General features: G+C 59.7%; 1 protein-coding gene across 5 annotated transcripts; it reads right to left on the reverse strand.

Moving 5' to 3' along the window:
• Positions 1 to 46: 46 nt before the first annotated feature.
• CTNND1 (catenin delta 1) lies at positions 47 to 14,040 on the reverse strand. 5 transcript variants are annotated; one of them, XM_039706616.1, is made up of 20 exons: positions 13,378 to 13,496; positions 12,318 to 12,631; positions 11,242 to 11,313; positions 10,834 to 10,992; positions 10,118 to 10,650; positions 6,736 to 7,199; positions 6,460 to 6,643; positions 6,086 to 6,203; positions 5,623 to 5,776; positions 5,218 to 5,235; positions 4,913 to 4,981; positions 4,209 to 4,336; positions 3,942 to 4,092; positions 3,513 to 3,705; positions 3,308 to 3,422; positions 2,691 to 2,778; positions 2,323 to 2,370; positions 2,105 to 2,202; positions 1,883 to 1,960; positions 47 to 1,697 (listed from the first exon to the last, which is right to left on the reverse strand). In XM_039706616.1, the coding sequence occupies exons 2-20, from the start codon at positions 12,510 to 12,512 to the stop codon at positions 1,689 to 1,691; spliced, it is 2,874 nt and encodes a 957-aa protein (XP_039562550.1). In that variant the 5' UTR covers positions 12,513 to 12,631; positions 13,378 to 13,496; the 3' UTR covers positions 47 to 1,688. The 5 variants fall into 5 exon arrangements, with proteins under 5 accessions (XP_039562550.1, XP_039562547.1, XP_039562546.1 ...); XM_039706613.1 differs by lacking the exon at positions 1,883 to 1,960 and having other exon boundaries at positions 13,378 to 14,040; XM_039706612.1 differs by lacking the exon at positions 1,883 to 1,960 and having other exon boundaries at positions 47 to 1,700; positions 13,378 to 14,039.
• Between the last annotated feature and the right edge of the window lie 11,051 nt (positions 14,041 to 25,091).

Consider the following 25,091-nt stretch of genomic DNA (forward strand, 5'->3'; position numbering starts at 1 on the left):
CTGGGTCCAGCAGCAAAGCCAGAAACACCAAAGGGGCAGGCGCACATCACACTTTAAAAACTTTATTTATATAAAAAAATCATTTTGTTTTAAAAGCGTTACAAGAGTGTGCACAGGAATCAGACAAGGAACGGCTTGGCGCTTCCCCCTTCCCACCTCCTTGGCCCCCCTCCCTACCAGGGCCAAGGAGGAGAGAAGGGGGACGCTGTTTTTTGGTTCATTTGGAATTAAAAATTAAAAAAGGAATTAGTGTTTTACATATTTAAAGGAAAAGAGAAGAGTTAGACCCCAGAACAAAACCCAACTGAGCTGAGGTGGGGCTGGAAGCAGGGCAGGCCCAGCCAGAGCTGGGGGGGAGTGGGGCAGGAGCAAGGCACCAGCTCTGCCCCTGCCACCTCCCCATGCCCCAAGAGCCTGCCCGGCAGGGAGCCCCGGGCTGGGAGGGCTCCTGCTCCAGTTTGCAGCCTCCTACAGAGGCTTCCAGTTGCACAGGGAGCCCCAGGGACCCCCAAAAGATCACAGCACATGGATGTGCCCCAGCACCACAGCCAGAGGAGGAAGAGCACATCCCAACTCCCGTGGCAGCCCAGGCCAGGATGCAGATGAGCACCCCGCGCCCTCTCAGCGAGGGCAGGGGGGTTGGGCTCCCCCCAAAACAGGCTCCCAGCCCCACTGCAGACAGGTAAGGCTCCCAGCGGGGAAAGGAAGAGCTCAGCCCTGCCGGAAGCCCAGGAATCTCCCCTTTCCCAGGGAAGCAGCTGGACAGTACGATTCAAAGAGCTATTTCACAGTGGCAAAAGAAAGGCACGTGTCAAGATAAAGTCAGCGGGGCAGCGCTGCGGGATCCCGGCTCCAGGTGCCCGGCACAGTGCGCCCCGAGCCGCCTGCTCTCCCCAAAACCCTGCCGCATCTCCTCCCTCCACAGGGACCCTGGCCCACGCCCCAGCACTGACCTCCTTCCCCACAGAAGGATCCTCCTCACACAGGCACTGGGTGGGAGCCAGGGCCCCATCCAGAACCCCTGCAGCATGCAGAGCTGGATCTCCCTTCCCATGCCCCCAAAAGCCTCATCTGGAGCAAAGCAAGAGACGTTATTGCTGGTTTTCCTTCCCCTGGCCCCTGTGCCTCCAGCCCCTGGACTCTGGTTCTGCAGCCCTCAGGGAGAAGGGATGCTCCCGCTGTCCCCACAGCGCTGGTTGAAGAGTGATCCCACACGAAAAAATATATCCTATAGGCAACAAAACCAAACCAAAAACAAGGCGGCGGCGAGTGAGGTCCCAGTCCCTGTCCCTGCAAGACACCTGGGAGCAGGGGGAAGGCGTGGGAGAGAAGGCAGCTCCTGGTCAAGGCAGAGATCCGAGTCCTTGTGCAGCATCCACGCCGGCTGATCCGGCAGAGTCAGGCAGGAAGGTTTTACTCTCAGGAGGAAGGAGGTGGTGGAGGATGGGAGGAGGAGTTCTCAGTGGTGGTGTCCCAGAGCAGGGAGGTGCAGCGGCCCGGAGGGGACCGAATGGCCCGGGCTGCCCTGGGGACCTGGCCCGGGTGTTTGGCTGGATGGTTGGCACAGAGAGTCCAGCAAAATTCCAACAGTAAGACAAGGTAAAAGTCGGTCCATTCCACCATGAAGAGTTATATATTTATAATATAATATATTATCAACCCAAATGGAACAGAGGCAGGGAGGCCAACTAGATCTTCTGCTGTGGAGAGACAGAGAGGGACAGGTGTTAAGGCTGGAGCGGGAGCGAGGGTGGAGGCAGGATCACAGCACCAGCGATTGCAGCAGCAGTGATTGGAGCAGAATTTGGCTGGCCAAGCACCCCTAAGAGCACAGCAGGATCTGTCACCACTATCAGATTGGGCAGGACACCGTGGGACATACCGACACAGGGGAGGGCACAGCAGCATCTTCCACCGCCTCCTCCTCTACCTCAGGCTGCGACTCCTGCCCCTCCTCCTGCTGCAGACACATGCGGTTAGTAGGGGCCTGGCATGGGGGTGTTAGTTGTGGGAGCCCAGCTCTCCTCTCCTCTGCCCGACAGGACAGTGATGTGGCATTTCCTGCACCCATCCCCCTGTTCCCGAGTTAAAGAGAGCTGCTCACCATCAGCGGCGCTGCCTTCACCGGATCCATCTCTCCGAGGTCACCGGATCGGTCCAGCGTCCTGCTGTGGTCCCTCTCGTTGAGTGTGGAATAGTTGTCTGGAGCAGGACAGGGGACGGTTGGTGAGTTGTGTCACCTCCATGGGGGCTGCACCACCCCCACAGGAGATGTGCACTCTGCCCTGCTCCCCGCATACCCAGAGGGAGTCCCTCTCCTACCTGGTCCCATGTTGCTCATCTGGATCTCCTCCCGGGAGGATTTCTTGTCTACAAGGAGGAGAGAGCACATCAGGAACAGTTCCTGCAGCCAGGGGCCACAGAGAAACTGCTCCCTGTCCCCGGTGGGGGAGCCCAGGCCCAGCTGCAGCTCTGTCACCCACAGTGCCAGCCCCCAGAAGCCATCTAAGGCCCAAACTGATGGGGCCAGAAAAGCCACCCAAGGCCCATACTAATGGCCCTGTGTGAGCAGCTGAGGCTGCCAGGGAAGCCAAAGCTGAAGAGCAAGGGAGGGGACAAATGCCAGCTGCCCCAAGTACCCACAAGGCAGAGGGGTGATGGCAGACACGGGTGCTGAAGCAAGCACATACCTGTTTTTTGGTTCCTGTCAATGAGAGGCAAGGTGCTGTCATCAAAGGAGTTGCCTCCCTGGGTCCGAGAGGCATTGCTCAGGTTCACCTACAGCAACAGACAGCGACCGCTCAGATCCTGGGCCCAGGGGTTCTTTCCTCATCAGCACATTCCAGCCCTCCAGCACCAGGACAAACCCAGGAACCCTCCCACAGCCCTTGAGTAAGGGTCTAAAGTAAACAGAAGGTGCTGAAGCCCCCACTGCACCTCCATCAGAGTGGGGGCGTGCCTGGACTGGGGCAGTGCCTGGCCCTCCAGCAGCAAGGGCAGTCCCTGCTTTTGGGAAGGAAACTAAGCCTGGAGAACCCTGTTCTTCAACACTGCCACAGCAGCACTTAGAGTGACAGAATTCCTGCCTCATGCTCATGTGGGACTCAGGGCATGACACCTTACAGAGTGCTCCTAGCAGAAACTTCCTGCTGGCCATTGGCTGAAAAACATCACAGGGACACCTCTGTGGGTGCCCAGTGCCAGAAGCAAGGTGAAGAGCCGCAGGCCAGTACTGCCAAGCTCCAGGAACACCCTTTCCCTGCTGCAAGATCCCTACTGCCCTGGCCACCACAGGGCATCCCCACACCTGGAAATCTGACTTCTTCCAGCCTTCCTTCTCAAGAGGCTTCCGCAGCTCCTTATAGCCCCAGACTGTCTGCAAGACAAGGGCGGCTGCCCGGACTTCTCTCTCGGACCGGTTCCTAAAAAGTGTTGAAGGAAGAGATGTTTGGAAACTGGGAGAAAGTGAAGCCCCTCTCCACCCCTGGTATCACCCTTTGAGCAGAGCTTACCCAGATTTGTTGATCAGCACAAGCTTCTCGATCCCCTGTGTTTCCCGGAGCTTTTTGGCCGCCTCAAGGTTGTCCACGATCACTTCATTGATGGTGTTGAGGATTGACACCACCGTGTCCTCAGAGAGGTTTTTGGCAGGGGTCTGCTGGCCTCCAGGCAGGTTCTTCACTAGGTTGGGGATGGCATGTTTGCCTGGGAAGGATAAAGAGCTGGGCGTGAGCAAGGAGGGAACAGCACTGAAGGGAAAACCACTGACAGGTGGCCCGTTTTGCTGTCCCTCTCTGCAGAGCTCAGTGCTCTCTGCTCCGGGTGAGGGCAGCAGACAGAGCTGGGCTGACTCTGTGCTCACACACTTCCCCAGGAGCCCAGAGGAGAAGGAGGCAGTTCCTGCCCAGCCCTCACGGATACAGGGAGCGTGCTGTCCTCACCGATGAGCTCCTTGTTGCGCAGGTCCACGGCCAGGTTGCGCAGGGCCCCCGATGCCGCTTTCACCACGCGCTCGCTGTCGTGGGTCAGGAGGTCGGCGATGGCGGAGAGCCCCTTCTCCTGGCGCAGGGCTGAGCGGATGTACCGGCCGTACTGCACAGGGGGAGGCACAGGGCTGGCACCCGGGGCTGGCACTGCCAACAGCCCCCCCACGGGTGGCGTTCCCGGCTCCCCTTCCCTGTCACACCGCCAGCTCCGTGGGCACTCACCGTCCAGCTGCCAGCGCACAGGTTCTGGATGGCTCCTGCCGAGGCCTCCAGGATGGCTGGGGTCTTGCTTTCCTTCAGGAGGGAGATGTATATCCGCACCACTTCTGGCTGGAAGAGGAGCTCGTAGCCTGCCAGGAGGACATGGGTAGGAAGGCTTTATCCAAGGGCTCTGCTGGGCAGACGAAGCTGCAAGCCTCCACCCAGGCTCCCAGGGAGCAGGATCTTTGGCACAGAGAGGGCCAGGCTGCCCTAGGGTACCAGAAACCTCAGCCACTGCCTGGTCAGGGGCTGTGATTCACATGCAGTGAGACACTTGTCCCCAGAAGCTTCTGGGAATGACCCTTCCTCATTCTCATAGCTGGGGAACAATTTAAGACAGAGATTTTAGCTTGAACTCCTGCCTGTTCTTCATGCTGGCAAATCTGAGACCACCACAGAGGGCTGTGTTACTGTGCTGTCCCTCAGCCCCTGGGGCACTATTTCCCTCTGAAGCCTGTCCTGAGGCAGCGCTGACCTCATCCATGCACAAGATCCTCACAAGTACTGGCAGAGCTCATGTTTTAACATGGCCTTGGGCATTCCTGCTCCAAATCCAACTTCTGACCATTGGAGATGCTCACTTCAATGGGAAACAGCTCCTCTCACTTGCTGTAGCAAAAGCTGCCCTGACACCCATGTCTTGCATAATCACTCAAGGAGCGTACCTTTGGCTGGAGTTGTTCTTTTGGGAAAATCCACTGTGTCGGCACCAGGGTCTTCTGGGAGCTTTTTACCTTCGAAGGGCAAGTGAAGAGGTGTGAGACTCCTCCCCACCCGCCTCAGCCCTTTGCCACTTGCAGGAACAAGGCCAGAGGCGAGCTGAAGCCAAGCGACCAGCGTGTCGCAGGAGGGGACACTGGGGGCATTAGCCACACTGCAGGCAGAATGTGCCCAGCTGGGGAGGGGGCAAAGAGAGCTGGAGAAAGCACCCAATTAAACCACGGAAAAATAAAACCAAGAGTGCACTCACCTCTGGAGAACCACTCGTCTATTGGTGAGGTGGAGAGAAGGACAGGAGAGAGAGGAGGCAGGAGGAGAGAAGTGCCGACAGCGTCATGGGGCAGATCATTTGGCAAGAAAGCAAAGGGAAGGGGAAGGGGCAACACAGGAGAAAAGGGAAGGCGTGGAATTAGTGGACATGTACCCGTCACCATCCCGCCACCACAGACACCCACCACAGCTTGTGTCAAACGCTTTGGGCAAGCCAAGCAACAGCTCCCAGAGCCAGGGAAGCAGGGACCACTGCGCCTCCAGAGAAAGCTGCCCTTCAGGCTTCACACGAGATGCCCAAGCAGGACTACAAAGACCCCAAACCACCCTCAACACCTGTCTCTGCTCCCCTCCCTCCCTCCCCTGCTGCTGCTGGCACACAAACCTTTGCCCTTCTTGGCCCCGAAGCAGCTGGCATTGTGGGGCCCAGTGTTGTTGGCAGGGACAATGGGCGTCTCCTGGTAGCGCTCAGCGTGGGGGATCTCACGGTGGACTTGGTAGGACAGGTTCCTCAGCAGGCACACACAGTTCTCCACCAGCTGGGGAGAGAACCAGAGTGTCTGACTGAGAGACAGAGAGCAGCACTCCAGGTCTGCAAGCAAGGGCCTGGCCCAGCCTTCAGCTCAAAGCTCAAGCAAAATTCAAGCCAAGACCCTATCCAGGCTGATCAGGAAGCCCTGAGTCAGGTGACAGTGGTGTGGGGATGAGTGACACAATCAGGCCCCTGTTGGAGAGCCAACATTCCAACGCAAACTGCAGGCTGAGTGCCAGACACCTCCTGGTCCAAGAGCGCCAGGTGCACCCCACGCAGGCTCTCCCTTTCCCAGCACCAGTCCCCCAAGTGGTACCTTGCTGTCCAGGTCCTTCTGGCCAATCTCAGACTGCACGATGTAGATCAGGGCGTCCACCAGCCCGTCACATTCCCGCAGCTTCCGACGGGCCTCGCTCCGCTCCGAGCTCACATTCCTGGCAGGCAGAAGAGAACCCTCATGGGAGAGACAGCTGAGGGCAGGCGAGGGACAGCCCACACCCCGCATGGCTCAAGAGAGAAAACAGCTCCTGTAGCTCCCCTCACTGAGGGTACATGCCTCTAAATTCAAGGGCTGCAGCACCAGCAGCTGTCTTTGAGAGCAGCTGCTCCACAGTCCTCTGGAAGTGCCAGGAACAGCCCAGAAGGAGCATGGCAGCCCAAACCCAGGCCAGTGCTCTGCCAGACCCATACCTAAGGCAGCCAGCGGTGTTGGTGAGCACCGACTCCCACTCTATGTGGCGGGGTTTGGAATCCTCGTTGGGCTCCCGCTCCCAGCCGGAGCGGGGAATGACCACCTCATCGGTCAGGGCATGTAGTGCGTGATCCACGATGGCCATCTTGATGGAGTCGTGCGAGGACAGGTTCCACAGCGTCCCTGCAAGGCCACAAGTGGAAGGTGAGCACTTGGCCCCTGACCACAGCCCCACCCCAGGGGCCAGCCTGTCCTGCCCTCCCTGGAGCCACTACCTGTGATGACCTCGGTGAGGTCCATGTCGTGGGCCTTGCGCAGCAGGCGCACCAGCGCGGGCACCCCGTCGCAGTTCTTGATGGCGATCTTGTTATCCTGGTCCTTGCCGAAGGAGATGTTCTTGAGAGCTCCGCAGGCACCGTAGTGCACCTCCTTCTTGGGGTGATCCAGCAGCCCCACAAGCACGGGGATGCCCTTCAGCCGGCGCACCTCCGTCTTCACCTTGTCGTTGCGGTAGCACAGGTGCTGCAGGTAGGCGGCTGCGTTGGACTTGACGGCGTCCAGCCGGAAGCTCAGCATGGCTATGACCTCCGGCAGCTCCGGCTGGCGCCAGTTCCCCGGGGCCGGGCCGCCTTTCCGCAGGCTGTCCAGGCTGGCCAGGCTGCCCCGCTCGTGCTGGGCCAGCGGGGCCCAGTAGTACCGGTCGGGGGCCACTTCATCCACCAGCATGTCTTCATAACTCCTAGGAGAGAGGGCAGAGGGATCTTGGTCTCCGACCCCTGCAGAGGCAGGAGCCAGCGCTGGGGCACAGGCAAGAGCCAGCCCCACAGGCAAGGTGTGCTGCTGCCCTGGGGACAGGCCGTGTTGGGCACCAAGAGCCACACAGGATCCAGGGATCAACCTCGTGGCTCCCAGGGTATGCCTGGGGAAGAGCCATGGTCCCAGACCCCTGCCCTGGCCAAGAACAGCTCATCCATGGACCCACAGCACTGGGAATGAGCCCAAACAAGCACACAGAAGTTTAAAGTGTAACTACTGCTCCACAAGCCAAAGTAACATTTCCCAGCCCCAGAACATACACCTCTCAAATCCCAGACTCTCCCTTTTTGCAGTCACTGGCACTATAATCCTTCCCCCACCCAGGCAGAGGAATCCAGTAGATTTCCAGCAGAAAGGGATGGGAGGGGACAGCTCAGTCATCCCTGCTGTGCTAGGGCACTGAAGACATTCAAGCAAGACCCAAAGAGAGTCTTGTACCTCTGCTCTAGCTCACACCTGCCCCAGGGGCTGTTCATCCACCTCCAGAGCTCCTGGATCAGGCACAGACAGCTCCAGCCCCTGAGTATCCTGACAAGGATGGTTGCAAGGTCCTGCTGCTGCCATCGTTTCCCTTCCTACAGCCTCTGGTACAGGACTTGCCCAAGGGTCACTTCCACAGTCACACAACCCCGGGCACTGTGGCACAGCCATGGTGTGGCAGCAGGCTGCCAGGCTGGCTTCCAGCAGGTCCCAGTATGGACACAACCCATGCCTGGCTGCTCAGAGGTGCCGAGGAGCAGCAGCACGAGGCTGGAGTGAGACACAGCCACCAACACTTTCCAGCACGGCTGGCAGCTGATCCCACTCCTGTGCCAAGACTAGCGCTCCCCAAAGGGAGCTCCCGGCCAACCGTGGTGCTGGATCCCACCCTGCAATTGTGGAGAATCCCACCTCCTGCGGTGCAGGATCACCTCCAGGCAACATGGGGCTAGCAGGGAATGGGAAGGACCCCCTTCCCTCCTTCCCTGCAGGGAGGGAGCTCTGACAAGAGCCCCAGAGCAGGGACCAGAGCTCTCTGCAGCCGGTGGCAGCCGGCACGCACAGCGTCCCGCGGCTCGAGGCGCTCCTTCGGCTCCGCGTGCCTGGCGAGCTGCCTCCCGAAGGAAGTCGTTAACAGCCAGGCTCCTGCTCAAGACAAACATCTCTGAGGCGGGGGACGCTGCTCGCCCTGTTCCCATTCCTGTGAGCTGGGCAGCCAGTGTGGACAGTAACTGAGAAGGTGGGGGACAAGCCAAGTTCAACAGCACATGGATTCCACAGATTGCTGTGATCTTTATCACTCTGCCCGGGGAGAGGGAGCGCTGGCTCAGGGGCCCACCAACCCATCTTTCATACCCTGAGCCATTCCTGCAACTCCAACAGAACTGACCTTCTCCCTCTATGTGACCCACATACCCAGTCTCCCACCTGGCTGCAGTTCCTGCACTTGACTCCTGTAACCCCCTTCCTCCAGGACATGGAGCAGCAGGAGCACAGACACCTTCCTGCGCAGCAGAGAGGACTCATGGTCTCAGAGGCCACCCAGGACACAGCCCAGGAAAAGTACACAAGCCAGAGTCTCTGTCTGGACAAGCAGCCAGGGGTTGGACATGCTTATGTAACCCCTTCTGCCCAAGATGCTCCCTAAGGTACCAGACCTGATGGCCATGTGCTCAAAACTGCCAACACTGGCTTGTCCTGGGCTGCCCAAGGAGGGAGAAGCTTGCAGCAGCCATGCCTGCCCTCCTGCAGCTGGCACAAGCTGCACAAAGCAAGGAGGCCAAGCAAATCCATCTGGGTGAGCAACTGCCCTGACTGGTTCACCACAGCCCAGAAGCACTTGTGCTGGCACCAGCCACAAGGACAGACAAGGCTGTTCCTTCAGTCCCTCTGGCAGCCAGGAGCTACCATGGATTTATAGTATGCACCTGGATCAGGGAGACCTCCACAGGGGCTGGCAAGAGCCTCCTTTCCCCCAGGTCTCTCCCTGTTGTCTCTGGTTTATATCCCAGGATCTTAGGCCGCCTGTGCTAAGCCTTACCCATCTGCCTGGGCCCACATGGGGCACTCAGGAGGTGCTGGCACAGTCCCTTCCCCACGTCCAGGACACTGTCTCAGCCCCTCACTCCATCACTACCTCACCATCCCCAGAGCCACTCCCAGCACCTGTCCAAAGCCCTGCTGACAATGCAGGAAGAAGAGCTTCTGTAGGGACAGCTGGCACAAGAGACCAATGGGCAGGAGTCCTGGCCTCAGACAGGTGACATCCTGAATGCGTGGCAGGGCAGGAAGGACCGCCAGGACCCTGCTCTGGCCTCCGAGGGCAGCACAGCCCAGCAAGCTGGAGGAGCCGCCATCACCACAGACACACAAGGGGGAGAAGCTGCTGCCAAACAGGTTGAGCAGCTTCTCCCGCCCTGCCCTGCAGCAGGGTCGGGCTGTGCAGGAACGAATGCTCCCGGCCAGCCGAGCCCTGCTCACCCCAGCCTGGGCTAAGCTCCCCTTCCTGGGGCTGCTCTTGGCTCAGGGAGAGCACAATCATGGGACTGCAGCTGCTCCCGACACACAACCCACACAGGCACCGCTCCCAGAGGGACGTGCCATACTAGGGCACATGCAGCCCTGGTGGCACAGAGGGAAGGGCCTGGAGCTACATCCAGCTGCCCACTGGAACTCCTGACCGGCTCAATTAGCACCCAGGTTTAACCACCAATTAAGCAGACAATTAGAAGCGGATGCAAGTTTTCTCCTGTGTGAGCCGCGCGTGACTCAGCTCACAGTGTTGTGTCCATGGTTCTCCTTCCTCCAAGGATGGCAAAGTTCAAGGGACCCCAGAGCACCCCAGAGACTCCTGCCACATACCTGAGCCGCCGCCGAGCATCAGAGGGGGTGCCCGCCCTCCTGGCCGTGCCATAGTCAGACATGAGCCCGTAGTCCACGTCTTCAAAGCCCACGCTGCGCTGGTCGTCCTCCAGGCCGTAGGGCTCGGGATGGAAATGGTTGAGGTCCATGTTGCTGCCCCCGACGCGCACCTGGGGCTGGGGGCCGTAGATGTCCTGGCGGCTGGGGGCGCGGTAGGTGTCCACGGAGGGCCGGTAGCGCTCGTCGATGCGGGTGACGCGGGACAGGCTGCCGTAGCTGTGGTCGCTGCCCGGGTACCCGTCCTCGTAGGGGCGGCCGTAGCCGTCGGGGTAGTGGTAGTTGCGAGGGAGGGTGGCCGTGCCCGCCTGGCCCAGGTAGCTGCCGGGGCCCCCGTTGCCGTTCTTGCGGAAGTTCCTGTCCATGGTCTGGACGTAGTTGCTGGTGACGGGGGACGTTTCCAAAGGCAGCCCGTCAGGCCCCACCGGCACCTGCTGCACCGTCCGGGTGGTCACAGTCTTCACCACCTTCTTCACCTGGAAGGGGTGACACACGTGCAGGGCGTGCTCACATTAGGAAACCCACCATGTCCCTGTGTTCCCGGATTCCCCTTCCAGCCCAGCATTTCATTTCAGGTACATTTCACACCCTGGCAGAGCACCCAGCCACCAGGGTCCCTCACCATGCCCTGTCCCTCCATGGTGTCCCCAGGCCCGTACCGTGGTCTCTGTACGCCGAGTTGTCCCATCATCTGATGTCTCCACAGACACGACTGACATGGCCCCTTCTGGGTCCTCCTCCATGGTGTACGTCTCCTCCACGATCTGGCCTGGGTCCTGCATCCTGGGGATTGTGCTGTACAAGAGGTGGCTGTGGTCCTGAGGGAAGAAAGTGACAGGCAGTCAGGCCCTGTCACCAATCTGGGCCTTCCTGGTGTCTGTTGGATGAGAGATCTTTCTTCACAGGAAGTCCTGATACCTTTTGGAAGAAGGTACTTTTAAGCCAGGGTGGCCACATGAGGAGCCCAAATTACCCTCTCCCAGCTGGAATGGGGACACTGAGGCAGTGTCCTGCACCCTCCCACAGCAAGCAGGCTGCCCACAGCCAGAGGGCTGAGCTCCCCCTACCTGTGGCCCGTTGAGCTTCAGATCTGAATATTTCTGCCTTTCCAGGTCAGCATCGCCCAGGAAACGTCCGTTCTGAAACACAGCAGGGCAGCAGGCCCCTTACTACACTGATGTCCCATCCTGACCTCTCTGCAGGGCCCTGAGCAGCCCATCTCATGCATCTGACAGAGACACCCACCATGCACCCCACGGGAGCCCCCAGCAGAGGAACACCCTCCTCAGGGCTCTGTGCCACATGCAGCAAGTCTCCTCTAGGTCAGCCTGGGCAAGAGTCGGAGGAGACACCCCGACAGCTCAGCTTTCCCGCACGCTCCCGATGGAATGGCCACGACCCTTCCCTGCTCCCCAGCAGGGCCCTGGACACCTTCCACATCTCCTGACACAGGAGTCACCAGTGACCCCAGAGGCCCCCCCGGGCCCAAGAGAACCACGCGGCGGCTGATCACAGGGTGCTGCTGTTTGACACTTGAACTCTTCCTCTGTCTGCCCTGCCCCACAGATCCCTCCTGGCACCACCACCTTCCACAGCCAGAAAGGCACCTGGCTCCTCCACACCACCATGCACCAGCCCTCCGAGCACCGCTCTCCAAGACTGAGTCTGAGAAAGTGAGGAGACGCCTCAAGCCAAGGCAGAGCAAACCACATTTCCAGCCCTGTAAAGAAGATCACTCCCAGCCCTGGTTTGGCCATGTGGGGACAGAGAGAGTCCAGGGATTTGCCCTTTGTCACACACAGAGGGAGACACACACTCCAGCCTCAGCATTTCAGCTGCCCTCCAAGCAGCCGAGAGGGATGGGGAGCAGAGATGCCCTGGAACTGACCACAGCCAATCTCTGACCTTCCCAAAACCAGAGCAGAGCCAACCTGGTAGCAAGACCCTCCAGACTGTCACCTCCTCTCCTGAAGCCTCTGTCTGCCAAGGGAGGTCTGCACACCCCCAGAGCGACTCCAGTACACCAGTGCCACAAGAACAGCCGGGCCCTCCTCCACCTCCCGTATCCAAGGAGGGCTGAGGGGAGGCAGCTCCGGGGGCTCCAGGAGCCTGTGCACGCCCCTCTGCCAAGGGGGTGTTTTACCTGGTGCTGCCGGGTGAGCGTGCCGTTGGCCAAGCCCGGGCCGGCGTCCTGTGGGGAGACCCGGACTCGCTCCAGCTGGGCTGAGACATGGCGCCGTTCCTCCTCCAGGGCCCGGGTCAGCTTCTCGAACTGTGCCTCCTGCTCCTTGACAGAGGCAAGGATGCTGGCGGTCGACTCCACTTCCGAGTCGTCCATGGGTGACGGGTGCCCAGGGTGGGCAGGGCGGGGGGCACGGGGAGGCACAAGCAGAGGCGGCTTGGTGTCAAGGTGAGGGTAGGAAAAATGAGCCAGAAGGGCAGGAGCCCCTCTCTTCACTGCACATGATTTTGGGGGAGGAAAGGAGGAGAGAAGAGCGGTCAGAAGAGACTGATTTCATTAAGACAGATTTTCAGAACAGGAAAAAAAAAAATCTTATGGCATTAACACCCGCTCCCACCCATCACCAGAGAGCTGGCAAGAGGGTCCTGGAGCAGGACTCAGATGCAAACTGCTCCAGCATTAAAGCTTGGAAAAGTGTCACTGTGGGAACGGAAAGTCCCCCCAGCACAGCAAACAGCTGGGGCTGAGCCAGGTTCAGAAGAGCTGCTGTGGACTGAGGGAACACCTCATGGGCAGGGAAAAGCTGCGGGCAGACAGTGCAGGAGGGGAGGGCATGTCCCTGGGGTGGGGCAGGGGACACTCCTGAAGAATGAGAAGTGACCCACATCCTACTGCTTCCTCCAGGGAAGGGTGGAGGGAGAGGGCCATGTTACTTATCTGCTCCCTCCTCCCTAGTACGGCAAAAGATGGGGAAACTGCCCTGGCTCCCCAGCTCCTTCCTAGCCAGGAAAGAGGATGGAATGAATCCTTAAGGGGGATCACATGAGCCCTCTCTGACTGATGCCAAAACTCACCACCCTCCAGGTATCTCCACCAGGGCTCTCCCTCCAAGGATACTCAGCCCACAGACCTGGGAATGGGCATCAGCCTGGACCCCTCCAACACCCCCGCCCAAAGGAGAACAGCAAGTGAGCCACAATCAACATTTTGGTACAGAAAGGCAATATTCTTCCATACAGACCTGTCAGAGGAGGAAGCTCAGGTTTGATTGGCAAAGGCACGGGACAGCCAGGTCTAGACGCAGAGAGTCATGGGAGAAACAGCCCAGCCACCACAGTGAGGAAGCAGGAGGGAAGAGAGCTGCAGGGACAGCGGCAGCAGGTCAAAATCACAAACAAGAAGCCCTAAACAGGAGGTAGGGTGGGCACGGAACCGGGAAAGGGGCGCCTCTCTCCCACCCCCTCCCTTTGAGGGTCCGGAAGGGCCAGTGGGGTGGCAAACACAGCGCTGCTCCCACAACAGCCCCCCAAGCTCCACGGAGACTGCAGCAGCCCTCACTGCTCCCACCGACGGGTGAACCGGCAGAGGCGGAGAGGAGCGGCCAGGGCTCAGCCTCCACCCCTCCCGCGCAGCCCGGCCGAGTCCCTGCAAGCCCGAGAGGTTTTCCCAAAGCTCTGCAGTCATGGCAGGCATGTGGGGACTCGCTCGAGCCGGGCAGGCAGCGCAGAGGCTGCTTTCCCACGGTCTCCAACAGCGGCTCTGCCCACTCCCCTCCCGGTGCCACCGCCCCAGAGCGCCGATAAGGACAACCCGGGGCTGAGAGCTCACACAGGCAGCATCATCCCTGTTCCCAACACCTCCTGCAGCCCCTCCAGACCCGTCCTGCAGCACATGCTGGTGCACAGCAGCTCAGTAAAGTCTTCTGATCTGTCCAACCCCTCCCCACTCCTCCTGTGGCTCTGCCCCCCACAGCCTCCCTCGGGTACAGGCGTGTGTCAGCCACGGTGGCACCGCCGCAACGGAGCCCAGCCATGCAGGGTGGATGTTTTCCAAGCGCTTTGGAGGGCGCCCACAGCACGTTCCACCATCTGGTCACTGCCACTCTGTCATCTGCCTTCATCAATAAGAACATCCAGTTGCTCCACTCGTGCCCACATGGTGCCCAGCAGGAGAAGGAGCCGTGGCACAGCCATCCCAGGGAGAGCACCCACCACCTGCCAGAGCCCAGGGAAGCTTTTGGAGGCTCCCAGACATGACTCCTGGCTCACGCACGCAGCTTTCCACCCCTCCCACCTTGCAACAGGTACTCCCTGAGGTTTTTCCAGCAGATTGGCTCCCCGAGCCTTGTATGGAAATGCAGGGATGGCTCTGACCCTTGCTGCTCACCTGCACTGTGGATTTGCAGGATTCTCCAAAGGAGAGGGCTGGTGCCTCCCAGAACAGTGCTGATACATCCCAACTCCCATCCCTGAGCAACACTCCCTATCTCTGGTGGGCTACCACCCACGTTAAGCAGGGGCACAGATCCTCAGCCTTTCCAGGACTCCCTGTTGGAAGGGGAGCGGATCTTTGCCACATCCCAGTGTTGTACAGCAAGACACAGAACAGACCCTATGCAAATGCAGCATCTAAAATCCCAGGCAGCAGTGCCCCGGGCTTGTGGGATTTGTTTCCAGAGTGGCAAAGCAAACCCTTTCAAAGAGAGGAACTGAAGAAGCAATCCTCCACAACATGGCCTTATCAAAGCAGCTGTGCTCCCTGCCCAGCCCTCAAGTGTCCCAATGCAGAAGAGGCAGATTTTTGGGGCACAGGAGGGCAGAGGCTCCCTGAGTGCAAGGAGAGGCTTGGCTGGTCTGGTCTCACGAAGAGGATCATGCCTGCAGCAAGTGTAGACTAGCAGGGTCTGGATCTGTGGGAAGCATGGACAGGAGATACAGGAGCCCCAGAAGATTCCCTTGGTCCCACATGGTTGCCAGGCAGGGCCCACACAGCCCACAGGGACACCCCAGCCCCAAATCCCCACCTCTGCACATTCCCTGGGAATGGGGCTGGGAAACATGGACACTAACAATGAAACTTGCAGGGCTGTTAGGGCCCCAGATAAGGGGCCAGAGCAGCTGTGAGGCTGTTTCCTTCCCGTCCCTTCCACAGGGAGTAAACACAACAGCAGGGGAAGGAACAGGACAGGTCCCGCACCCTCTGGCTCCAATGGATGCTCAAGGAGGGGCCACCTGAGGGTCTCCCAGCAGGATCAGGCCATGTTAAACAGAGAGACTCAGTGTCAGGGGGCTGCACTGCCTACACAGCTGCCATTCCTGCCCTGAGCACTGGACACAGCTCCATGATGGGCAAGAAGTGCCAGCAGAACGGGGTCTCTCCCAGTTTTCCTCCACCACCAGGACAGACCAGCTCCCTCTACTCTCCTTCCAGCCATTGTCTTCATAGATCTGGGATTAAAGACATAATTACAGAGAGGCAGTGCCAGGTCCAGAGAGGTCAGCAAGAGCTGTCTCCTCAGACAGCCAGCACCATCCCGGCTGGAGCACAGCCATTCCCTGCGTTTGGCACACAAACCCCAAACTTGGCCCTACACCCTCCAGCTGTGAGGAACCTGCCCCATATTGAGGGACAGGGCCCCTCAACAGATCCCAATGCTGTCCAGGGCACTCAGTGGCCATCTCTGGAATGAGACAGGGAGGGCAGGAAGGGGAGAGCCTCAGCTATGCATCCTGCTCCCTCCAGCCAGTGAGCTACTCGTGACAGTGCAAAGCCAAGTACACAGGAACCCGCAAGGGTGAAATTCCAGGGATCGCTTTGCGCCCATTCCCCTCCTCCTCCCCCCAGCCTCTGAAGATCCAACTACAGAGCATTCTTCAGAGCCAGACCCTGACCGGCTCTGAGGATGGCTCATGAAAGCCTTTTCATCATGAGAGAGGCACTTGCTGACACACCCGTTACTTAAAAACCCCAGCAAGCCAAAAATATTTCAGCTGGCTCAGTTCAGGGCAAACCGAAAAGCCTAAGGACAAAGCACACCCTGAGGAGCTTCACCCCAGGGCAGAATCCTCTCTGTCCTCCCAGCAATCAGTACAAGGGGACCCCAGGAAACAATGAAGGACCCAGGACGTTTCACACCTAATCCCCCTGGCTCTATTTCCCAACTTCCTGGCACCAACCCCCACCCTGTGCTGTGCCCACAGGTGCCAAAGCCAGAGCGGGTCCACTGGAGAGATGCCACAGAGCGTGGGGAGCAGAGCCCCCTTGCTGGCCAGGAAGCAGCTGCCAGCCCACCTATGCATGGAACTTCCCCACCACAATCCTCCCATCTGGATAAAGGCTTGGATACAGCTGGACAGGCACCCCAAACCCTGAGCCCTTCACAGCTCTTCAGCTGCAGCCAGCTGTGACACAGCAGGTTCTTCCAAAACCTCTCACCCCAGCTTCTCCAGCAGAAGTGCCTTCCCACAGAATAAATCCTTTGCCTGGAAAAATAAATTTCCAGGGCCAAACCACAGACATACCCACCTAGAGTTCACCTGCACCCTCCCCTGCCAGAGGATGGAGTCCAGGCCTCGAAGGCTCCCAACCAGGAGTGTTTTTCTGGAGTCTGCCACAGAAAGATTAACCCCAGGGCCCAGACTGAGCCAGCAGATGGGGAATTGTACTCCACAGGCCAGGGAAAATGGACAAGATCAAGCAGATAAGACTCAGACTGGAAGCTCGACAGGCAGCACCACCGCAGCACAGGGAATCTCCAGTACAGTCCTCTACATGGATTCTTCCAACAACCTGCTCCAGCCCTGCTCCATGCCCTGAGTCCCTGGAGAGCTGTCACCCAAAGGTCTTGGGATGCCCAGGGCTAAGGCTGCTGCATCAGCACAGAACACTTTGGGCAAAGTCCAGCCCGAGCTCCGACAAAGTCAGAATCTCCTCTGCCACATCATCCCCACCCCAGCACCCTGCTAAGGGACACACGAGGTGCTCACTGCCATTGTCCTGCTGCCACCAGGGAGGGGGAATAGCTCAGTCTGCCACATCCCAGCTCTTCACACAGCTTCACTGCTTGTTTGTGACACCCAGACACCTGTCCAGCACATGGTAAGGTTTGTCACCATGGCCAGACACCCTTGGCAGCCCCCAACACCATGAAGCTTGAGCAAAGCCTTTCTCCAGCTCCATCAGAGTCAGGATGGACACAGCCCCTCATCCAGACTGGCTGAGTTCCTGTGGGGCTCCTGGGCCAGACCCACCTGCCAGGCTGACAAAGAGGGAATTTTGCAACACAGTCCCCAACTCCACTCCAATAGCTGGCCTTTCTCTCTCAGCCCAAGGGCCTGAGGAGAGCCAGCTGGCTGCCCACTCCCTGAAAGCTCTCAGCACCAGATCCCATCCTCGAGAGAGAGAAAGAGGAAGCAACAAATTCTCCTGGTTTCAGCTGCCTATCATGATGCACTTAGGAAAAACAGAAACTCCATCAATAATTCAAGCCTGCAATTGTCCGAGCGCTTGCAGTGCACTTGCTCTGCACAGGCTCACAGCCCTGCTAATTCACCACAGGCTTCTGGTCAGTCTCAATTACCTAAAAAATAAATGAGCCGGCATCCTTGGCATCTTTCCCCATGGCAAGCACAGGGTCCAGGCTCACACATCTATCCTCAGACCTCAGCCTGGCTGGAGCAGCAGGGCATGGGAGGGGAGACCACAGGCCCAGGCTCACCTACTCCTGTGTCCAGCTCAGAACACCCATGGCCCTCAGGTCACTGGGGGAAGCAGGACAGCTGATGTGGGCAGTAGATCTCATATCCCTGTGCAGGTGAAGGAGAGTTTTGGCTGTTTCTCTCCCAACCCCAGATGCAGGAAGGTGCCCAAAGCCATCACCTCAGAGCAGCCCACCTTGAGGGACCCCTGCCCAGGCTGACACATCTTTGCTGCCAGGCTGAGTGAGGCTCCCACTGCCCAGCCTACAGCCTAACCTGGCCCTGCCAGAGCCTTCATGAGGGGAGAGGTTTCCCCACCTCCTGCCATGCGCTCCAGCTGCCTCCATGGCCCCCAGGAGGGCTCTTCCTCCAGGCAGGTCACAGAGCAGAGTGGACTTCAGACAGGCTGGCAGGTGGCCAGAAAAGGGCTGCTGCTCCAGCAGCAGGTTGGACACCGCCTTGGGTGCCTGCCTGCTGCGGGCCAGCCGCACCTTCCCCGGGGGGAGCCGTGCCCCAGGTGCCCGTCACGGCAGGAGCCCGGCGGGTGAACACCCAGGAGTGGCGCCGCGGGCAGGGACAGGCAGGGAGCCGCTCCTCCTCCGCCCTTCACACCCAACTGGTTGGACTGGCAGCGAGATCGCCACCTGGCCTACCTCACCTGCCACCCCCAGTGCCAGGGATGATGGCCACGTAGCCGGGATGGGTTGGGAAAGCCTCCCTTAGGAGAGGGGAGTCACCTGGAGATGCAAGCCAGGCGCAGATCGCACCTTATAAGGGAGCGGGCTGGCAGCCAGGGAGCAGGATGAGGAGGGAGTGATAAGGACAGGGTGGGGCTGGAGGGGAGGAAGCAGGAGCGTGGGTCGTTCCCTCAGTCAGGGCAGGGGGCTGAGAACGGAGATACCCATCGGGTCTGCAGGACGGGTCTGGACACAGCCAACAGTTGTGAAACACGGGCAATCCCCTGGGGAAGGGATCTGTCCCTGGCTATGCTGAGGTCACCGGGCCAGTGCCACCCCAGCAAGGCACACAGTGAGGCAGCCCAGCATGGAGCAGCGCAGGGTTGGCTGTGGAGAGCAGGGATTGTTCTGCTGGAATGCCAACAATCCTGCGGCGGGGCAGCTGTCCTCCAGGCACGCCGGGGGCCACTCGCCCCTCTCTGAGCACAGCCCAGGACACAGCATGCCAGGGGCTCCTTCCCTCCAGGAGAGCCGGGAAGCTGCCGACCCTCTGCACCGGCCATGGAGCACCATGGCAAGAGGAAGGGAGATGAGCTTCCTCCAGCATTTGCAGGGAGGAGAGGGGCACAGGAGGGCAGCCAAGCCGCTGGGCTCCAGGCAGAGACTCTGTCCACCCACAGCCCTCAAGCGGAATGGCCACAGGGCTGGAGCATTCCTGCCAGCAACATCCTGCTGCATCCCACTGCCCACGGACACCTCAGCAGCCCTGCTGCCACGGGGCACTGCTGCGAGGGTCCCCACCCTGGGGACAGTGGCAAGCAGGGTCCCTGCCACCTCTCCGCACCAGCCCCACGGCTCACGCCCCCAGGCCCAGGAGATTCACATGTCGGGAGCCCTGCAGCAGCACAAAGGCGGCTCTCTCCTAGCTGTGGGAATTCGCAGCTGAGCGCTCGGCAGGGACAAAGGGATTTCACAGGCACATCCCCAGCCGGCGGCCGGCCTCCCTCCCCCCGGCGTCCCCGCTTCCTGTCACAGTAGCACCAGACCTCGGGGGCGCAGCAGCAAACAAACACCCAGCGCCGGATTCTGGGAATGGGGCCAGAGCATTCCCGGGGCAGGCCACGCTCCGGCAAGCCAGCGGGCTCCTGCTTCACCCCAGCGGCTCCCGGGCAGGGGGAGGCAGCAGCCCCCGGCTCTGCCACCACGGCCCAAGGTGAGCAGGGGGACGGCAGGGCAGCCCCCTGCTTCACCCAAGGAACAGTGGCCACCTCGGCGGGGCACATGAGCTGTCCCCACGGCCACAAGGCTCAGTGGACGCTGGAGCTGAGCTGAAGGTCAACGCGGCCCCCCAGGCTCCAGCCACGCCAATGTCCCTGCCCTTCACCCGTCCCCCCACCCTCTGCCGGGCTCCACTTTCCCATTCAGCTGCCTCTCTCCCGCAGGGAAAACAAACACACCAGAGATAAGGGCCATATTGGCAGAGGCCAGGGAGCAAAGTCCCCTCAGTGAGACCCGAGGCTGCCTGCCCAGGCCGAGGGCACGGCAGATGGGGGAAACTGCTCTCTCTAGCTCCCCATCCCAGGGGCACACGAGCTACTCCAGAGTCACAAGTGCTGCTGGCTGTGCCCAAGCAGAGAGGCTGCAGTCTGGTGGCCGGCATTCCCAGCAGGATTAGGGCAGCCTCCCTTCATCAGGCCACGGGCACAAGCACCTGCAGCTACCTGTGCCAGCCCAGCACCCGAACACACAAATCTGGGACCTTTCCCAGGCATAGAGCCCTTCCCACAGCCCTCTTCCCAAGGAAGTCACTTGAGATCATTTCCTGTCCCACACCTGCAGCCCCAGGAACCGGTCCTGGCTTCCAGGCCTTGCTCCAAGCAGTGGACAAAGAAGCAGGGCCTGGAAGCACAGGGCAATCTCACTGGCACCAGCACAGGACCTGCACCACCGGGGCAGCCAGCACTGTCTGCCTTTCCAGCAAGTCAACCCAGGAACCGTGGCCAGGAGTGGGGAGAAGGGTAGAAGACAGGGCTCCCCAGCCTTCCCAGAAACCTCACAAGGGGTCTCCCCACCCCAAGAGTAACCTGGCACCCTTGAGGCAGACAGGGAACCCTTCCCTCTTCCAGAGGAGACACCCTCCCCTCCCCACACTGAGCAAACAGGTGAAGTAGCGTTTGGTGAGGGAGTGGCCAGGAGAGAATTGCTGAGATTAAGACAAGCCGGCCTGAGGGAGTGGCCCAGGAGTGGGACCCCCTGGCCCCAGCCAGCCCGGACTCCCTGAGCAGGTAGGGCGGCCACGGGCTGAGTCAGAGCACAAACCACTCGGGGCTGGGCTGAACGCCCCGGCTCGGCATGACCTCATCAGGTGCCCATGTTCTGCTGGAGATGGCTCCGAGGGCCCTGCCAAGAGCAGTAATGAATGGGTGAAGGAAAGCCACTGCAGAAGCATCAGGCAGGAGCCAGGGAGTGAATCACGGCTGGAGGTGGGGAAAGGGGGTGCTGCAGCAGGGTGACAGCAAGTCCCCCAGAGCACTCCAAGGCCCCACAAGGTGCACACACAGGAGCCAGCACTCACACAGAGCAGCAAGGGACAAACAGGACAGTGGGCCAGCAGGACTCCATCCTACCCAGCCCCCTGCCCAAACTGTTTGCACCCCCAGCTCTCTGACAAGCACCTTCCCAGGCTCCTGTGCGAGCCGAAGGGAAGGAAACCTGCGCTTCCTGGTCAGACGGGAGATGACATCGTGGCTTCCCTTTCCTGCAAGTTTCTAAACACAACGTCCTGCCAAGGGCCACTCCCCGCTGCCCCTGGCCTGCATGCAGATGACCTGGAATGAGTCCGGGAATGCCAGGCATGGGCACCACCACCAGCCCAGCTTCAGCCAGCTGTGCCAGCCAGGAGGTCAGCATGGCTCAACCAGGAGACCAGATGCCTGGCCTTCCAGCTTCTGGAAGCAGTCTGCCTCCAGGGAACACATCCGAGGGTTCTCACCCATAGTGCTATCACATTCCTGTCCAGGGCTGGGAGCATCCGATGATGAGAGGGTGGAAGATGTTTTCCAACCCCTCGAGGCTCTGGCTGTGCCCGCCATGCCCCAGAGATGGGTTGGGGGAACACATCCGAGGGTTCTCACCCATAGTGCTATCACATTCCTGTCCAGGGCTGGGAGCATCCGATGATGAGAGGGTGGAAGATGTTTTCCAACCCCTCGAGGCTGGCTGTGCCTGCCATGCCCCAGAGATGGGTTGATTACCTGCAGAGCTACAGCAGCACCAACACCACAGCCCCAGCACAATGTGTGCCCCCTAAGCCAGCTCTCCAGCCTCCCTCCCTCACACACCTCATCTCCTTGTCTGCACAACTCCCTCAAGAGCTCCCTGACACTGTGGGGCTGCCAAGGCTCCTAAAGGCAGGACAGGGCACCCTGGAAAGCCACGCATGAGTCCCCTCAGAGCTCTCATTGCTGCCAGAGCTTTGCTCTGCAGGCCCATCCACCTGCCCTTCACAGGGCGGCTCCTCTTGCTGCCGAAAGAATGGAGAAGGGAAGTGAGTGGTTTTCCACTGTAGCCAGCTGCTGGGGACAGACCCTGGGCAGAGATCAGGGGAGAGCAGGTGGCTCTGCCACACCAGTGTGTTCTGGAGGTAAAAGCAGGCAAAAAAAGAGAAGAGAGAGTAAGGATGGCACAAAGCCAATGTGGAGAAAGCAGGCTCCCCACATCAGACAGGATTTCTCCCAGAAACACCCTGGGCTCTCCACCTCCTCCCCCTCAGACCCCAGTGAGCAGGAGGGGGACAACATCTCTCCCCCTGGAGCAAGCTGGCCAGCCCACAGCCAAGCCAAGCATGGCAAGCAGCAGCCCTGCATGCAGCAACACGCTCGCAGGAATGTGTTACTCCACTGGGCAAGGGGCCTGCCAGCAGCATGCAAACACCCCCGGTGACCCACCCTTCCAGGTCGGAAAAACTCGTCTTTGCAGTTCCACACACTCCCTCCCACCCACAGCAGATATACCCACATGCAGCTCAGCACCACCGCCTCCCCTTTCCGACTGGGCCGGGACCAGGAGCACCGGGAAGCAGCCGAGAGAGCCAGGGGCTCTTCTCGGAACAGACCAGCCCCAGCGCCACACGACAGGGGGCTGAGAGGAAAAGGGATTGTCTGGGGACATTGAGACGCCTTCCTCCTTCTGGCTGGGCGGGAACCAGTTCCCCATATTCATCCAGTCCAAGGCCATCCAACTCACACATGGGGCCACCTTGCTCCCTCCCCCAGGTAACCACTCTCCTGTGCAGGAGGTGCTTTCACAGCTGCAAAAGCTGTGTGAGAGGAGGGGAGAAGAGAGAGCTGCCGTGCCATTGCCCACTCCTGCACGCTCAGGCTGCTTTCTCCCCACGCCTGGTGCCCACAGCCCAGCCCTCGGGGACCCAGCAGTGGCAGGTACAGCTGAGGTGCGCCCAGGAGGGCCAGTGAACTTTGAGCAGCATTTACTGTGACCAGGGCCAACGCCCAGAGGAACAGGAGCAGTCAGGGCCAGGATGGAGGTACGGGAACAGCTCCCGCCCTCACACAGAGAAGCCCAGATTGCTGCTGCCACCAACCCCAGCCCACCCAGGGGCATCTCATGCAAGCCCTGGAGCTGCAGACGTTTCCAGAGCAACACCACCCTGGCCAGGCTATAGGAGAGCTCTTCCCAGGGCTTGGCCCTTACCCCAATTTGCCTGAACCCTTCCCTGTTTGTGCTGGAAAGCTGGGCACACCTGGACAAGCACCCCACCAAGACTGGTACCACAGCAGAAATTCTCCATCCCATCAGCACAAACATCTGGGCACAGACCTGCTAAAATCAAACTCATGGTAAGCCTGGCCCAGGTCCCCAGGCTTGCACTGGCACAAGCATTCCTGCAGTAAGAGCTCTGCAGTGCAAAGTCACCATGGACCTGCAGCGTGAGGTTAGGGACACTGGCACAGGCTCCTGGGCACCCACCACTCCCATGAGCACCCCCTGGCAGGGAAGCACATCTCCCTCAAGGCAGCAGGAGCTGGCGTGGAGGGCTGGGCAGCAGGGACCAGTTGTTCCCACCTCAGTCCAAGGTCCGTACTTGGACCTATGGCAGACGTCCCACTGCCAACCTCCGACCAGCAGCTGCTCTGGGCTGGGAAGAGCAGACGAAAGCAGAGGTGACTGGCACCCTGGTTAAGGGTTGGCCCATCCTGGCACCAAGCCTGGCAGCTTGTGCTCCTTAGTCACTGGTTTGCCCCCACACCCAGCAGAGCCAACTCATCTCACCCCTCCTTGCACAGGACACCACAAGGAAGCAGTATTTCTCATTGGGAAAAATTGCTTCCTCCACAGGCAAAGGGAAACTGCACGATCACACTGCACCCACTGCCACCCCAAAGGCTGAAGGCACACGGGAACACAACACAGCACATTAATCCAGAGGTCAGGCCCCGCATGCAGCAGTTGCTGGACAGGACAGAGGGGACAGGCACTCCTGTGCCAAACCAACACCAGCAGCCTTCCTGGAGGGAAGGAAGGCGGATTAGCAACAAGCACAAGACAGGCAGGAGCTGGACAGACTCATCAGCCTGATGCTGGGGGTTTCCAGCATAAGAACTGGCTCTAAAAAAACCATTTCCTCCCCCAAAGAGCCTCCTCAGATGATATAAGGCAAAGAGAAGGTTGTGGCCACCTCGGAGAACTCGAGGACTTTGGTCGAGAGCCCGTAAATCCAACCCCTTTGTGACAGCCTCGCGCTGAGGCACATTCCTGAACTCCGTGCCAGAGGACAACCTCCTCGGCTGGCCAAGCCCTGTGTCACACACAGAGGAGTGCCTGAATTGCCCAGGTTCAGGTTTTGTCATCACTTCCAGGCACCACCTGTTGTCTTCTATTGACCCAAACCAGCTCTGGGTTCCGCTTCTCCCTGTCAGCGAGGCAGGGACAGGACACAGCCACAGTGCTGCAGAGACACAAGTGTTCAGAGCCAGGAGAGCTCCGTACTTCCCTGGAGACAGCATCACCACAGTCTTGGGAAAGGGCTCTGTCCTTGCCAGCAGTAAATGAGAGACAGTTTTGAGGGGTTGTTGGGAAGGGAAACCAAGAGCTTTACCCAGCATTTTCCCCCTAAGGCCACAGACATGGTAAGCTATTTTGAGAAGCCAACAGCCTTCCAGGCATGATCCAAGCCACACTATTATTTTCTGGGTGTCCTAAAGCCACCTCCACTGCAGATACAATGGGCCAAGGTCTTATCTCCATGCCAGAGGCTGGAGGAGGGAAGAGATGAGAGGCAATCCAGGGACAGGCGCTGGCTCCGCGGTCTGGGCTGGACCATTCATCTGACTCCCAGCCCATCTTTAGGGAAGGGATGGCCTCAAGGGCTCCTCAACCACAACGATCAGGCTCTGACCTCTGCGTCGGAAGGGAGGAGGCTCACCCCTCTGCGGCAGCCCAGGCCAGCCCAGCATGCTCCACTGAGCGAGCGCTTTCATCCTCCCACCGCTTCCAGGAAGGTTCCGCACTTCCAGCAATGCTGCACACGGCAAAGGACGGTCGTCTGCACACTCAGAGTCCAG

The sequence above is a fragment of the Passer montanus genome, unplaced genomic scaffold, assembly GCF_014805655.1.
Source record: "Passer montanus isolate IOZ18808 unplaced genomic scaffold, ASM1480565v1 scaffold195, whole genome shotgun sequence".
In the NCBI taxonomy this organism is placed as follows: Eukaryota; Metazoa; Chordata; class Aves; order Passeriformes; family Passeridae; genus Passer; species Passer montanus.